This window comes from Lutra lutra, chromosome 17 (assembly GCF_902655055.1).
Source record: "Lutra lutra chromosome 17, mLutLut1.2, whole genome shotgun sequence".
Classification (NCBI taxonomy): Eukaryota; Metazoa; Chordata; class Mammalia; order Carnivora; family Mustelidae; genus Lutra; species Lutra lutra.
The window spans coordinates 30,146,400-30,162,821 of NC_062294.1; the positions used below are offsets into that span (position 1 = coordinate 30,146,400).

General features: G+C 37.7%; 1 protein-coding gene across 17 annotated transcripts in view; it reads right to left on the reverse strand.

Moving 5' to 3' along the window:
* Nucleotides 1–1,948: 1,948 nt before the first annotated feature.
* CHD9 (chromodomain helicase DNA binding protein 9) overlaps nt 1,949–16,422 on the reverse strand; it is a 222,631-nt gene continuing 208,157 nt past the window's right edge. For all 17 annotated transcript variants that reach the window (XM_047711790.1, XM_047711799.1, XM_047711795.1 and 14 more), the window contains 5 exons: nt 15,167–15,306; nt 14,669–14,890; nt 10,980–11,108; nt 8,377–8,481; nt 1,949–5,476 (listed from right to left, as the gene is read on the reverse strand). In XM_047711790.1, coding sequence (XP_047567746.1) covers nt 4,598–5,476; nt 8,377–8,481; nt 10,980–11,108; nt 14,669–14,890; nt 15,167–15,306 — 1,475 coding nt within the window. In that variant the 3' untranslated portion in view covers nt 1,949–4,597. The remainder of the gene's footprint in view (nt 5,477–8,376; nt 8,482–10,979; nt 11,109–14,668; nt 14,891–15,166; nt 15,307–16,422) is intronic.

Below are 16,422 nucleotides of genomic sequence, written 5' to 3' on the forward strand. Positions count from 1 at the left end.
TATCATGATATAATAAATGAGAAGTTACAAAATGTATGTACAGTATAACTCCATTCTTATCAAAATAATATATAATATGTATATGCAAAGAAAAATGACCAAAGGTTAACAGTTATCTCTGAGCATTCAACATCATGGGGGTTTTGGTTGACTTTGTGCTTCTCCAACTCCTCCTCAACCCCCACCCCCGCCGCCTCCCTGTTTTCTAGAATATGTAGTTCTTATTTTTTAGTAAGAAAAACGAGTAATTTAATAATTCATCAAGATGGTATTTTTTGCCTATTAATTTGGCAAAGATTACTGCAAAAGACAATACACAGTATTGGTTAAGATTTTGGGGTGAGCATGCACAAAACGTATGCTGCAGGGGTAGTATAAACGGCTACGCATCGCATCGTTGTAAACTTGGCGGCACAAATCAAAATCCCGAAAAACAGAGGAAGTTGTCTCACTTCTAGGGATTAAGGAAGTCCTCGGGATGGACACAAAAGATTCATATTTAAACCCCAATGTCCATTTTAAAGTACATGGTTAAATAAATTACATATGTAGGCGACAATACTGTGTATTAAACATCACAACACAGGGTGCTTATTGACATGGGTCAGTATGTTAAGGTCAGAACAGTAAATATTATGTCCCATATAATACTGCTTTAATAAGGAAATGTGTTGTATAAGTTTCCTAGGGCTACCATAACAAATCATCACAAACAGGGTGGCTTAAAATAACAGAAATTTATTCTCCCACAATCCAGGCCAGAAGTCCAAAATCCAGGTGTCGGCTGGGTTGCTTCCTTCTACAGGCTCTGAAGGAGCAGCTGTTCCATGCTGCTGTCCTAGCTTCTGGTGGTTGCTGACAATCCTTGGTGTTGCTCGGTTACTTCTGTATCACTCCAATCTCTGCTTCTTGGCTCATGTCTTTTTTCCCTTTGGCTGGGCGTCCTCTCCTCTTCTTAGGGGGAACCAGTCACCGGATCTAGGGCCCACCCTCACCTAGTATAACTGCGTCTTAACTCATTACAGCTGCCAAGACCCTATTTCCAATTGAGGTCACATTCTGAGATTCTGGGTTGACATAGATTTTTGGATGACGCGACTCAACCCACTACTTGTATATAACATACATATAAGAACATTGGGTATCTATCTAAACAGTATTGATCTCAGGGTGGGTTTATGAGGATTTAAATATTTTTTTCTTTGTGCTTTTCTGCATTTTAAAATAAAAAGCTTATGTACTGAGGTTGTATTTACATAGAGACTAAGTTCTAAATTTGTTGTAGAGGATGAACATTACTTGTAGTCAAAAATGACTCTCCCTCCTATAGCTCACAAAACACAGAATCCATCATTTTGTACATAGTGTATGTTCTTTCAGAAACATCTAATATAGCTGAATCTTCCTCTAGCACTGGCACAGATTACTGTTCCTCTGGGTGAGCACTAGACTAAGTAATGGATTTGTGTTTATATGCTACATTGTACAAAAAAGGGGAAAAAAAGGTTTTCTAAGCACAGAAGTACAGGTAAATGGGTTCCAAGTTAAATGCGTGTATGACGAGACTACTGTTCTCCTTTTCTAATTAGGGGAAAACTAAATTTCTTTCATGTTTACAAAAACGCTAAAAACAATAGTGACTAATTAGGAAAGACACTTAAGACCAAGGGGAAAAATAATTACTGATATCTAAAATGTACTCCTTTATGAGCTTTGGTACATCTCTTGAGTCTTTCTGGACATTTTTAAAGGTCAGGGGAAGAAAACTTAAGGAAATAATGATACAGTGGATATAACTATAGCTAGCTTCTGTCTTTTAAAAAATTTTCCAAGGTGTAACTTTCCTTTTGGAGATTTAGGACTAGGGTTTCTTTCACAACTGGATTAAGATAAATTATAGATAAAAGTCAATTAAAAAAAGGAGTATTGTCACGTACAGAGACTGACATCATGGGTAGTCAAAGAATATGTTTAATAAAAAATAATTAAACTTCCATTTGCTCTATAGAACATCATAGAAAGTAATTTAATAAATTACAAATGACTTTTTAAGACGTTTGCTCAACTACAGAAAGCAAATTCAGACTACACAAAACACAACTGGTAAATATTGCAAATGTCCAAAAGAAGAATTGGACTAAGACTTGAATCATGAAACCTGAAACAAGGGCTATAAATACAAGGCAATAACAGCTATAATTCTTTTAGTAACTACCAACACATACTTGGATATCCTTTTAACTGCAACTTTAGTATTATGTAATTCTACTGATTTTTTTTCTTATAACCCTCATCTTTACACAACCATATTTGCATTTTTTTTAAGCTGACAGGTGGACAACTTTTCCCCAATCAATACTAAATAGAAGTGTCTTGAAACCCGAGAGAAAGTTTAGCGTTAGTATTAGCCTTAATGCTTTGAAAACTGTAATTGCCTTATTTCGTAGAAAGAGAATCACTAAGATGTTAACCAAATTCGTCTGATCATAATTAGGAAAATACTTTATCTCATAAATTTGATATAAATTAGCTTTTTAGTGACAAGATCTAGGGCTTTTTTTCCCCTTTTCTTTTTCTTTTTTTTTTAATTGGGGAAAGAAAGGAATGAAGATTATGTGGATAGAGCTAGAGGGAAAGAGGGAAGTATGGATGGTGTTGAGATACCCCACCAGCAAACTAAGTTAACGGTGTTTGAAAAACTTTGGCTATCTCATAGGTGTGTTCTAGTTAAACAAAAGTGCAATACTGCAAAGGGAAGATACTAAATATGTAATATATCATTTTCATGATGAAGAATTACTACCCACTTCTCCTGGATGGGCATTACAGTGACTATTGCTAAGACATTGCATAAAGAACTATCAATTCAAAGTACTATTTTGGGAAAAATACAAAAATCAATACAATCTCAATGGAACTTAAATGATTTTGTAAATACATGTAACACTGTCTCTCTAGTGAGGGATTAGTTATCTTACATACAGAAACATAATTTACTGGTAAAGATCTGGGAAAATCCAATATAATTGCTGGATTTATGACGAAACAACAAAGTTCTATCAAAACGTACTGAGTTATTTTTTTTCTGTGGGAGAGAAGTGGGGTACTTTCCCCCCTAAATTTAGCCCCTCGCAAACTTTATCACTGACTTATCCAAGTATCAGAAAAATGCTAACATTTTTCTCTCCTTAGGATGTAAATGTTATTTTGTGTCCAATTCAGTTCTAATTGTTTTTAATGTACGTGAAGGTGATCCTGGACCTCTCCATCTTGTCGGAATTAATAGCAGCTTTAGCAGGAGAAACTGTATCACAAATCAAATATCAAACAAATTTTACATGATAAAGGGTTCTAAGAAATTGACCAGAAGCCTTGGGCTTCATTTTCGTGGTTGACAGGTATAACTTGTATAAATTTTTTTGAGATCATTCAAAGTGCATATTCAAAATGGGCCAACTCAGTATATTTAATATAAACTGATAACCCAACACTGATTCTGGGCAACATTTAGTCTGCTTATACCTAGCAACTAAAAAAAAAAAAAAAAAAAAAAGAATTTAGACTATTCTGCATATTACTTTATCACTAAGACCTGCTCATGTTGGAACAGTTCCATGACATAAAACACAAAGAGAAATCTACACGAATAAAGCAAACCAACGGTTTCTTTTACATGAAGTATGCTGTGTGGAAAGATCTTCTCAGTGGTATTTCATGAGTTTGCCTTTTCTGAACCCTGGAAACAGACATTACTCATCAGAGACAGAATGATTTCTTTAGAGGCCAAACTTTGAAAAAGTAAAACTAAGTATGTCTAGAGGGCGCCAAAGTCCCATGACTCAGGACTCTTGTAGGACTTAATTTTACTGATATCAGAGTTAAGCTCAGCCGAAAGCAAGTCAGATTTCTTGCCAGATCAACATGATATAGAGGATGCGTTTAAAAAACCCCTGAAAACAAGTAGAGAATTAGAAACGAATGTAAACTTCCTAAACTAACTCAGCTGAGGTAACAGGTAGCCAGTTCAATTGGCTGATTGGGAAACATTTCTTCTTTAAAACACACTTGTACCTGAATTGGAAACGTCAGCAGTGCATCACGACACGAGAGCGTTTTCATGGAATTAAAGCAGTGGATGGTGATGTAGACTCTACAGCTTTCATGACATTCATTAGCTGCCCAAATTATTGCTGAGTTTTGATCTGTAAATTATAGGTGTCAAGGAGGCTGTAAAACTATATTCAAATTAAATCAGTAAATATGCATCAAGTATGCTGTGTTCTCTGCAAATATATTAAATATACAACTCTCATGGAGCATAATTTTCATAAAATTAACCCCCAACAAAATTATAATGCCTTTTTGTTGTAATTTTACACCTTTATGTATTTGATAGTACATACGAGTTCAGAAACTTATACGGATCTTAAGAAATAGTACATGCAAAACGTCTCTGAAAGCAGTTTGCACTTCTAAACAAATAACTGAAATGTTCGGTCAGTAAGTTATTGATGCACTCAACACTGGGGTATTTACAATTCATAATTAAAGAAAAAAAGATCCAAAATCAGTTCATAATTTAAGTGCAGTCTGGGAGTCAGTCTTCGTTACTCGAATCTGAATCCTCGGACGACGACGACGTACTGTCAGATCCAGACGAAGCATCAGCTTTCTCTGAACCCTCATCTGTGCTGTTCTCGTTGAGAGGACTTGCTTCAGTTCCCCCTTTGTCCTCCTGGTCTCTACCTCTGGACTCTTCCTCCTTTACTTCCTGGGACTTAGACGAGCCCAAGTCACTGTTTCTGTTTTTCTGTACGTCGAAAGTACTGGACTGGGACGAAGTTGGCATGTGGAGATTAAGGCCTGGAGTGAGCAGCATCCCTGGGTAGAGTATATTAGACAGCAGTAGTGGGTTAAGAGCTAGCGGGTTGGCGGCTGCAGCTGTACTTAATGCAGCAGTAGAGGACGTGGAAGGGGAACTCGACACGGAGTTTTCTCCCCCGTTCTCTGAATTTTGACTCTCTGTCCTTTCTTTTTTTCCTTCCAGCTCCTTCGAGTCATTTCCCTTTTTCTCTTCGGTTCCAGATTCAGTAGGCTTTGTCAGGAGCCCCCCCATGCCCAGCAGATTAGGTAAGCCAGTCATTCCTGACAGCAGCATGGGGAACATGGCGGCCACATTTTTAGCTTCTCCTCCAGAAGAAAGACCGGCAGGCATTCCCATCAGCCCCGCGGTTACTTGCAGAGACTGCAAGTTTTGTAGGTTTTGTTGTAAGGCCTGAAGGGTTGTGAGATCCACACCTGGAAGTAATCCGTTGGCTAACAAAGGATTGCCTGACACGCTGGTGGCAGTTGCTGCCGCCGCCGCCGTCGTGGCCTTGGCAATTCCACTTTTAGGCCGTCGCCCACGCCTGCTGACTTCTTCTCTCACAACAGGACCCGTGAGAATACGCTCAAACATACTCTCTGGAAGAAATCCCTAGGGAAAAAAAATCAGTAACAATAGTTACATTAGAATAAAATCAGTAGCGATCACATTAAAATTGGTAATTATTCATAGACTGAGTCTGTACTGAAAGAACGTAATCAATTATGAAAGAGACAGCCTCATTTCAGATATTAAGGAGGGGTGTGAAACAGGTCCTCCACTTCTCATTTTCTCACGGGGTAAGAATGCAGGAAGAGGCCTCTAGCTTTCTTCCACACGGTGAGGCATACGTGTGTAGAAGAGTTCTAGGGAACAGAAGGTCCAAAGACATTTTCTCATGAGGTTACTTCCGCACCCTCACAGTTTCGCATCATCAATTACTCTAGAAGACTCCAGAAGTGCCCCTCGTCCACATTAGGAGAACGATAAGGAAAGAACAGAGGAAGTAAGTGAAAGGTTAAGATTACAATGAGATGCTCCATGTGAATCTTTGTCACTTTGGGAGTAAGGGAGGGAGATAGCACCATGCTGAAAAAGATAGTCGAGTGATTCCCCCATGACTTTCTGGGCCCAGAACTCCGAAAAGTGGTAGGAGTTGTAGAACCTCTAGGCTAGCAGGCTCCAACAGAAATATATTGTAAGCCACATATGTAACTTTATATTTTCTAGCAACTGCATTAAAAAAGGTAAAATAGAAACAGGTGACATTAATTTTAGTAATATAGCCTAACATAATTAAACCAAAATACTACCATCTCAATATGTAATCTAGGAAAATAAAGATATTTTCTATTTTTTCCAAACTTAATCTTCAAAATCCCCAACCAGGGTGGGGAGATGGGCACAATGGGTGAAGGGGAATGGAAGACATAGACTCCAGTTACGGAATGAATAAGTTAGGGGATAATTTTTAAAATTAATTAATTAATTAAGGGGGGCGGAATAGAGGGAGAGGGAGAATCCTAAGCAGGCTCCACACCCAGCGCAGAGCCTGAAGCGGGGCTTGATCTGGTGACCCTGGAATCACGACCTGAGCCAAAAATCAAGACTTGGCCGCTTAACTGACGGAGCCACCCAGGCGCCCCGAGTCACAGGAATAAAACGCACAGGGAATAAAATCAGTGAAGTTGTGACAGTGTTGTGTGGTGACAGATGGCAGCTGCACTTGTGGAGAGCACAGTATAGACCTGTCCAATCACTGCGCTGTACACCTGAAACTAATGAAACATTGTGTGTCAAAAATACTCAAAACCCCCCACCCCAATCCCAAACCAGTGTCTTATACATCTTACACAACCTAATTCAGGCAGCCACATCTCAAATGCTCAACAGCTGCATGTGTCTAGTGACTACCATTTGTGACCCTTCTGCAGAGCAGTTTCAATACCCCTCTCTCTCTCTCTCTTTTTTTTTTTTTTAAAGTAGGCTCCACGCCCAATGTGGGGCTGAACTCACGACCCTGAGGTTAAGAGTCGCATCATCTACCGACTGAGCCAGCCAGGTGCCCTTAGATGGCAGTTTCAAAGACTCTCACAGTACTATTTAAAAATTTTGTTTTGAATTCATCAACTTATTTGTTTTCTTCACAAAAGCAATAGGGTTCACTGAAGAAAACAACAACAACAAATATACAAGGGAAAAAAATCATCTGCAATTTCATCAGAGAAAACCATTGCTAATATTTTAGGGTGTGTATTTCATTTCTCCCTTGTTCATATATACAGATTCTACAATTCTCCCCACTTCCGTTTCTAAAATAAATAGAATCATAATGAACATAGTTTTATAGCCTGCTCTTTTCATTTGGACACTTGTGGAAATAGTAGCTATTCTTTATTCAGCATTTACCACATGCTCAGGCTTGGCTTTTCCGAGGGCTTAATTACTACTCCATTTAACACACCGTGACCTTTTCCTCCCTTGTCATTGGATGTTCTTCTAAGATATAATTTTTGCCAGTTGTATAGTTTTCCAATATATGGATGGACCATTAATATATTCCCAATTTGTTACTGTTATACTATAATGAATATCCTTATATGTCTCTTTCCGCACATCTTTGGTTAATCTTTGTGGCCTTGCTCAAAGAGTTATCTTAGACGTTAAAATAAAAACAGATTAATGATCAGTATATATTGATTCTGCATTCTAACTCAACAAACATCTGAGAAATTTGTAATGTGTACTGCAAAATAAAAACTGTGAACTAAAACACTGGCACATGTTCACACAATGTTGCTAATTCTTTCTTTTCATTTTTTTAGATTTATTTATTTATTTATTTGACAGACAGAGATCACAAGTAGGCAAAGAGGCAGGCAGAGAGAGACAGGAAGGGAAGCAGGCTCCCTGCTGAGCAGAGAGCCCAATGCGGGGCTCGATCCCAGGACCCTGGGATCATGACCTGAGCCGAAGGCAGAGGCTTTAACCCACTGAGCCACCCAGGTGCCCCACACTGTTGCTAATTCTTAATTTAAAACTTCATCTCTGATATCATTAAATGGCAGGTAATTTTCTTTTTTGAGCATAGTTGACACCCAATGTTACATTAGTTTCAGGTGTATAACTTAGTGATTCGACAGGTTTACACAGGCTGCCGCATTCACCAGAAGTGTAGCTCCCACCTGTCCCATTACATTGCTAGTCAGTGCCAAAGACTGTAGTCCTTATGCTCTGCCTTTTATTCCTGTGACTTATTCATCCCATAACTGGAAGCCTGTACCACTCTTTCCCCTTCATCCATTCTGACCAACTCCTCACTCATCTTCCCTCTGGCAACCATCAGTTTATTCTCTGTATTTATAGATCGGAGTCTGCTTTTTGTTTGTTTTGTTTTCGGTTCTAGATTCCACTTATGAGTGGAATCATATGGTATCTGTCTTTCTCAGGCTGACTAAATGGCGTCTAATTGTTAAGATGATGTGTGACTTAGTATTTACGAAATTACTCACAGACTGCTTGACAACATCTCCCCATTCAGGAGCTACTCCGTATTCTGAATTTTCTTTTAGGAATCTACATAAGTCTTTCAAAGGGGGAGCAAATGCACCTCCAACCTGTAAATGAAAAAGACTGTTAGACACCTAAAAATTAAATTAATTTTTATTATATATATATAATATATATTAAATACGAAGACTCTCTTGCTTTTATTTTGTGCTATACAGAGTTTATTTAAGACACAGGTATTTCTTGAATTACCTTTCATGTTATCTACTATATTAAAAAGGACTACCACATGCCAAAGGCACTGCTAATATACCGTACAGACATGTGGTATGTAAATTTTAAATGCTTTAATTACCTAAAATAGTAAAATGAATAACCACTGTTTCCTGTGCACTTGCTATGCTGGATAGGTCATACAGCCTCGTTCAGAGCATGTGCCCTCCGGAGTCAGACTTACCAGCTACTGGAACTGGGCAAATCAGTAAATCTCTTTGAGCCTCCATTTTCTGATCTATAAAAAGGGGATTATGACAACACTTCCCTCATAGGGTTTTATAAGGATAAAAATGAAACCAATTCAAGTGCCTAGCACAGCATCTGGTGCAAACAAATAGTAAGTTCTCCTTCTTCTTTGTATATGCCAAGCATCATGCTAAGGACGTTCAGTATATAAATTTATTTTAGTTCTCACTATATCCTTTGAGAGAGTATTATTTCTGTTTTTCAGATGAAGGAATTAAGCCTCAGAGAAGTTATGTAAGTCACCTAAAGCCAGCTAGTAAGCATTAGGGCCAGCTTTCAAACTCAGGTTCCGCAAAGTCATGCTCTTACCTATTACGTAAATGAAAACCCTAAAGTATAAAATTAAACACATCTTTTGCTTGTGAACAGTGATATAGCCAACTAATCCACAATATGAAAAAAATTTTAAAACTACATATGATAATTAGTAGGACATTAAAACAAAATATTTTGAAACTTCAATGATTTGGATCTACCAACTTAATGTTCCTTTGGTGTCTAAAGGTAATTCCTCTTTCCATACCTCTCTGAACATATACTATCTCTTGGTAGAATACAGATAGGACATTAATATGGCTATACCACCTAGAAGTTACAGGTATCTATAGTTATAATACCTTAAGCACTCTTTTCTAATATTTTCTATAGTCTTTACTTAGTTTCTGTTGCCTTTTCCTTTTCGTTACCCCCTTTACTAAGCTCCAGTGTAAGCGGAGGCCCTTTGGGTGGTATATGGGGATTCAGCAGGTAGATTCTTTTCAATCCGTAAGCCTGTGAGCTACAGACTCAGAACAATAAATAATACAAATTACGGGAGATGAACAGACCCCTTGTCAGGTTACAATAATTAGATAAAATTAGGAGTGTTTAATATCTAATAAGTAAAAACACAAAATTGCTCCATTTCCTTAAAACCGGCTAAGACTAATTTATTCCTATCCAGTAATGCTAACTTTTGTTAGAAGATGAAGTACTAAGATTTGTAACACCATCTATATAATCACAAAATTAAGTAAAATGCTACTAAAATGTCATCTTGGCTTTTCCCTAATCCCTCTATGACATTATTTTAAAGTACAAACAAACGCTGAATAAGCTCTATAAACTTGGGGAAAATCAGTATTAATTTTAATGAGCTAGTGCACATAACAATATTAAAACAACTGTTAAGGTAATCTGATTGTGACTGAAGGAACTCAATGAGAAATTTGCTGTTCTTACTCCGAGGCCATCTTTTTCTCTTTTTAATTTTATTTTGTTGCATGCTTATCTGCATAAAAAACAGAATAAAAATATCAGAGCTATAGGCCTACAGAAGGGTGCCGTAAGTGTTGTATCATTTACTTTTGAGGTGAAGGAGACATCTACCAGTCCATAAACAAAAACAATTTGGGGAAACAAATGTTGAGCCACATTTGGTTAAGAAACAGAATTTAGAAAAACTGGACTCTTACCATTCATCAGTCAAAAAAGCAGTAAGATAAACACAGCAGTGCCTTTTTTCTATAAGGTACCTTTGTTTAAGACATTTTATTTTCATCTGTCAGAAAATTATGTAATAGGCTCATTTAAAAGAACAAGATACTTTATGGCCATCTGATGGGAAATTTCAGTGATAAAAATGTAATCTATGATGGCCTAATGAGAATGGTGGCTCTCTCATCAGTTTCTCACCCTCTGCAGCGTGGCCTTTCTGGGTGGGTGTTGTGAGAGACTGTCTTATGTGCTGTAGAAAGTTCAGCAGCATCCTGGCCTCTACCTGCTGGATGCCAAAGCATCCTTCCCCTGCCTGCCACCTCCTCATCTCCCAAGTTGGGACCTCCAGACATCGCCAAATGTCCCTGCAAGACAAAACTGCTCCATGCTGAGAACCGCTGCTTTGGATGTCAGGCCCTTGGGCGATGTCACATAGCTTACACACAGATGTGTCAAGTGACTTATTTTATCCCATGGCTTAGCCAAAGATGTGGGAATTGAAATCAGACTGCATAAAATTATAGTCCATGTCTTTCCCCACAGATCTGCTAGTTTTAACCCATCTCCAGGTCTGTTTATAAACGATTAACAATAAAAATACACATACCTTCCTGGCATTTCTTCTGTTGATCAGCTGAACACGTTCGTCTCCAGTAAGACTATTAACATCGAGTTTATTAGGGTTTCTGCAACGATGCCTTTTTTGTTTGGGCCTCCCTTCATGGAGCTGCACTCTCTAAAACATACAAGTATAGAAACAGCTTTAAAATCTTTACTTGTGCAAACAGTGCAAAAGAGCTGATCCAACTAATTCTATAATACTGAAGATACATATAATATATATTATACACTGAAGAATATATATTTAATATATATTATACACTGAAGATAATATATATTATACACATTTTACCTTTAGTATATAATATATACATACATATATATTAAAGAGTTTACCCTTTACACTTTAAAAATACTTAAACTTTAAATATTTTTATATTTAACCAGTTGACTTTAAACAACATGGGGATTAGGGGTACTGCCCCTGCATAGTCGAAAATCCACATATAACTCTTGATTCCCCCCAAACTTAACTGATAATAGCCTGCTGCAGCCCAGAAGCCTTTCTGATACTATAAACAGTTGATTAACACATATTTAGCATGTTATATTTATATTATATCGGGTATTCTTACAACAAAGTAGTAAGTTGTTGAACCTACTTGTACAAAGTAGGTTGAAGAAAAGAAAATGTTATTAAGAAAATCATATTGACGAGAAAATACATTCTCAGTACCATACTGTAAAAAATCCACGTAAAAGTGGACCCACACAATTCAAGCCCAAGTGTTGTTCAAGGGTCAACTGTCTAATAAAAATATTAAATATGACTTTAAGAAATATTATATAAATATTTTCCTCAAATTACATATTTGAAAACATATTCAAGGCCATCATATGATTGAAACACCATCAGTCTGTGTGCATTCTGGCTCCTGAAATGAGGTCTTTCCTTAAATGCTCTTACAGATCACTGTGTTCCTAGCATTGTCTGAAGGAGTTAACCAATAACCTGGAGCAGCCTCCTCAAAATCGTACAGTTCTTTACTTTTTCTCCTGATAAATTTCATCTGAAACATCAGATGTTTTTCTGTGCTGATACAATCCATGTTTGTGCCAGCTGTGGCTTTCCTCTTCTCTTGGTCTCACTAATAGTCTTTCTTATCTCTCCTCAAGTAATCGTCACGATATTAAAAGATATTCTTATATTTTATGAATGGGAACCAAGGCTTGGAGAGGTTAGCTTCCTCGAGGTCATGCAACTAGCAAGTGGTAGTATCTGGTAATGAAACTCTTTCCATCAAACCATGCTGCTTACCTCTATAATTTTAACAAAGCAGGGCTTGATGTCAGTTTCGGACCAATGAGAACAATGCAGGAGAGGAATGCTCAGACTCTTCAGCGTGGCAGACCCATCCCTTCACAGCCCGGATCTCAATTCACCTTTTCTATCCTGTTACTATTACCCCACAGATTTCCTCACATACCCTGCAATACCAGACTGGCTGCTCTTTTATGAATATGCCTTAGAGTCCTATCCTTTTTAACTCTTCATACTCATTTTATAATGCTTAGAATATTCTTTTTTTTTTTTTTTTTTTTTTTTTTTTTAAAATTTGACAGAGAGAGATCACAAGTAGGCAGAGAGGCAGGCAGAGAGAGAGAGGAAGGGAAGCAGGCTCCCTGCTGAGCAGAGAGCCCGATGCGGGACTCGATCCCAGGACCCCGAGATCATGACCTGAGCCGAAGGCAGCGGCTCAACCCACTGAGCCACCCAGGTGCCCCTGCTTAGAATATTCTTCTCTTGTGTTAACCTGGTCAAATGCCTACTTGTTCTTTATCATCCACCAGTCACAGATGTCATCTCTATCTTCTTTCCACATTTCCCCAGATACTTTGCCTAGGCAGAATCACTCATTACTCTTTTCTATGTTTCCACAGTACTCTACACATAGCCCCGCTATTATATATCTATATGTTATAATTATTTAGCTATAGAGATACCACAGAGTGTGAGAGCTAAGAAATCATTAATGTGAGATAACCTTCAGAAACCAAAACTAATCAACTTGTATTATCACAACAAATGCTGTTTTTAAAATCTTAATATTATATAATATTACCTAAAAAATTTTGATAAGAAGTTTATTTGCAGTGAAAATGATGAATGGCTTTAAGTTTAAAAAATTAATAAAGATTCCTTTGCAGTGATGAAAGACAGGAGAAACCCTACAGACTATAGTGGAAGTACCACAAGGGCAAGAACTTTATATTGTTCGTGGTTTTATCCTCCATCCCTTAAAAGAAGAACTAGCACTCAGTAGTTACTCAGTGCAAATTACTGACTGAATAAAATGTTATTTTCTAATATGTTAAGTTACAGGGTTAAACTAATGATTCTCATTACTGTTAGAATTGCAGTATTCATTCTATGCTTACCCATCATATTTAGCAAAAACTCCTCCCCTCATAATTATAAAAGCTTTGTTTTTTTAAAAAATCAAAAGTATTTAAAGTTTGAGAATTAGTGGCATCCTTAGAGAAGACCAGGGATATGAAAGGCATCTGAACGCCAAGCCTGAGGCAGTCTGGTGTAGATGACCAGGTTATTTCCTGATGTCAATAATAGCGATGTAAAATTCTAGACAAAGTACACATCACAGACACAAAGACCACTGTAGGGACTGGAGTGTGGAGCTTTTGTGGTTCCTTTATGTAAAAAAGTAACAAGGTATTTTTTTTCTGTTAATAAAATAACTTTACCTTTATACGGTAGTTTTTAGTTTTCAAAGGACTTTCACTCATTGGCTCAGTAAATGTTTATAGGGAGCCAGACACTATTCTGTGGATCAGGAATTATGTACTAAGTCCTGGGGATACAAAGGTGACTAGGATATTGTCTTTCAGAAGCTCACAGAGTACAAACAGCTGCGCTGGGTTCTCCGTTCTAATGAAGGCAGATACAACAGGCCCGCTACCTTCACTGTTTGGAGGATCTGATGCGAATTTGGTATATTAGCACCTGATAGTAAAGTATTGCAAAATGCAATGACAGATTTCTGTGAGTAAGAAAGTCATATGCCTATGAGACAGTGAGCACAGAGTATCTCAGGAGACAAAAAATGCAAATGAACTAAAACAATTCTCACTCTGATGAGAGTAAACTCAGTATGCACCTGCAGAGACATAACAGCAGTACTGCGGCAGCTTGAAGAAGAGCTTACGAGTAGTAGTTTGGACACTGGAGTTAAGACTGTGCCCTGGACTACTTACTTCCAATTTCAGTGTTTTAATTTGTCCAGAAAATAGTTACAATTATGCCATTCTGATAAAGGTGTTAGGATTGTTAAATGAGATAATGTATGTTAGTAAAATGCCCGGCACACGGTTAAGTCTCAATAAATGTTTAATATGATCACTGGTATCACTGGTATTTTAAAGTAAACTCCCTGAGGAAAAGGACTGGAAATTTTATACCTTTACAACCTACACGGGGTCTAACATAGTACTCTGTATATTGGAGATAATTTTCATTATTAAGTGCAGAATGGAAAAACGGAAATGGCACTGTGTTCTATCAGGGGGAAAAAACGGTCATTATTTTTTTCAGCTTATTTTCCTTACCCTTGGGCAGAACACATATTTACACAAGTGGGTAAAAACGTATGCTTCATCACTATGGATTTGATAAACCACAGAAATAAAATATACCAAGATCTGTAAGGCATCACCTACAGGAATAAAAGCTCCTAAATCTTCCACATAACCTGGGTGCTCCTTAAGCCATTTTTCCAAATCCTTTCTCTTTGGCGCATCATCGCCTGCAAGTCTTGTCCCGTCTTTGAGGTTAATGACTGGAACTGGACTTTCCGTATCGGGAATTCCTTGAGGTTGCGTGTAGGACAGTGCTGGAGTCATCCCTGTAGAAACCTGTGAGGTGGTTAAGCCCAAAGTAACCTGGAGAGAGAGAACCAAGTGAAAATTTTATTTCTATGCTTCATCATTCGATTTTTGGTCCAGTAAAGAAAATCTTTTTGAAGAGTTAAAAAGTAAGCTGTTTAAAATTCTGACAAATTTCCCAAGTTTAAAATTTTCACGAGTCTTGCTCAGTGCTAGATTCCTCTGAGATATAATCTAGAAGTACACTCTAATTTTCTAATTAGTATTTTTACTCTCTAAGACATTCGCAAAACAGCAATATGTATATTTACATACTTTGGACTTTTTACTTACATGGTTAGGTGGTTTATTTCTGTTAAAAAAGAGGATGTCAACACCTTCTACATTCTTCCTTCTTCCCCGCCTTTTTTTGACTATAGGCTGGTTGTCTAATCTAACGCCATTGGCACCAAGGGTTGACTGAATGGAAGTACCTAATCAAATAAAAACATGCAAAATAGTGATCAAAATTTAGATCTTAAGCAAATTAAAAGTACTTATTTTTCTAAACATATGAAAGTGTTAGTTCTTATTTTATAGCTCCTAAGTCCAGCAATTTTGGGGCTAAAAACACCCCCATTCCTCATTTAAAAACTCAGAGAACTGTAAGTAACTTTTTGACTTGTCTCTTCAAATTTTTTACCCAGATATTCACACATCTTATCTTTCCCTTTTAGAGGAAGAAGCAAGTCTTTCTCAAATAAAAAGACAAATCCTTCCTTTTTCTTTGAATCCATTAATTCCTACATTTTCTGAAAGCTTGTATTTTCAACTATCTATACTTTCTTGTGCCAAGTTTTTTTTAAATTTATTTATTTATTTGACACAGAGAGAGAGGTCACAAGTAGGCAGAGAGACAGGCAGAGAGAGAGAGAGAGAGAGAGAGAGAGAGAGAGAAGCAGGCTCCTTGCTGAGCTGAGAGCCCAATGCGGGGCTCGATCCCAGGACCCTGGGATCATGACCTGAGCCGAAGGCAGAGGCTTTAACCCACTGAGCCACCCAGGTGCCCCTTGTGCCAAGATATTTTATTCTAGAGTCTTCTCCTCAACTTAAAAACATGGCCTAACTCAAACAAAAAATAAACCTCTTTCAGCCTTTTTATAACTTTCAAAACTTTTGAAAGGTTGGTCTTTGTTGGGCTCCTTTTCTTCATGACCAATGCATTCTTCAATGTCCCACAGTCCATTCTTGTGCTCCCCAACTTAAGGTATTTTAAGATCACCACTAACTTTTTAGTTGCCAAGTCAAATTGACCTTTATCATTCTTCATTTCAGTAGATTCAGTGAAAATGCGTCTAAGAGGTATGAATGATACTCTGATGGTTCAAAGATGGGTTAAACGCAGTTCCTGTCCTCAAGAAGTATGTAATCTACAACTCTCTTATTAAAAGAAAATACTGGGGTGCCTGGCTGGCATAGCTGGTTATGCTCCGACTCTTGGTTTCGGCTTGGGTTGTGATCTCAGGGTCGTGAGATTGGGTCCCCCGAGTAAGACTCTGTGCTTAGCATGGAGACTGCTTAAGACAATCTCTCCCTCTCCCCCTGCTTGT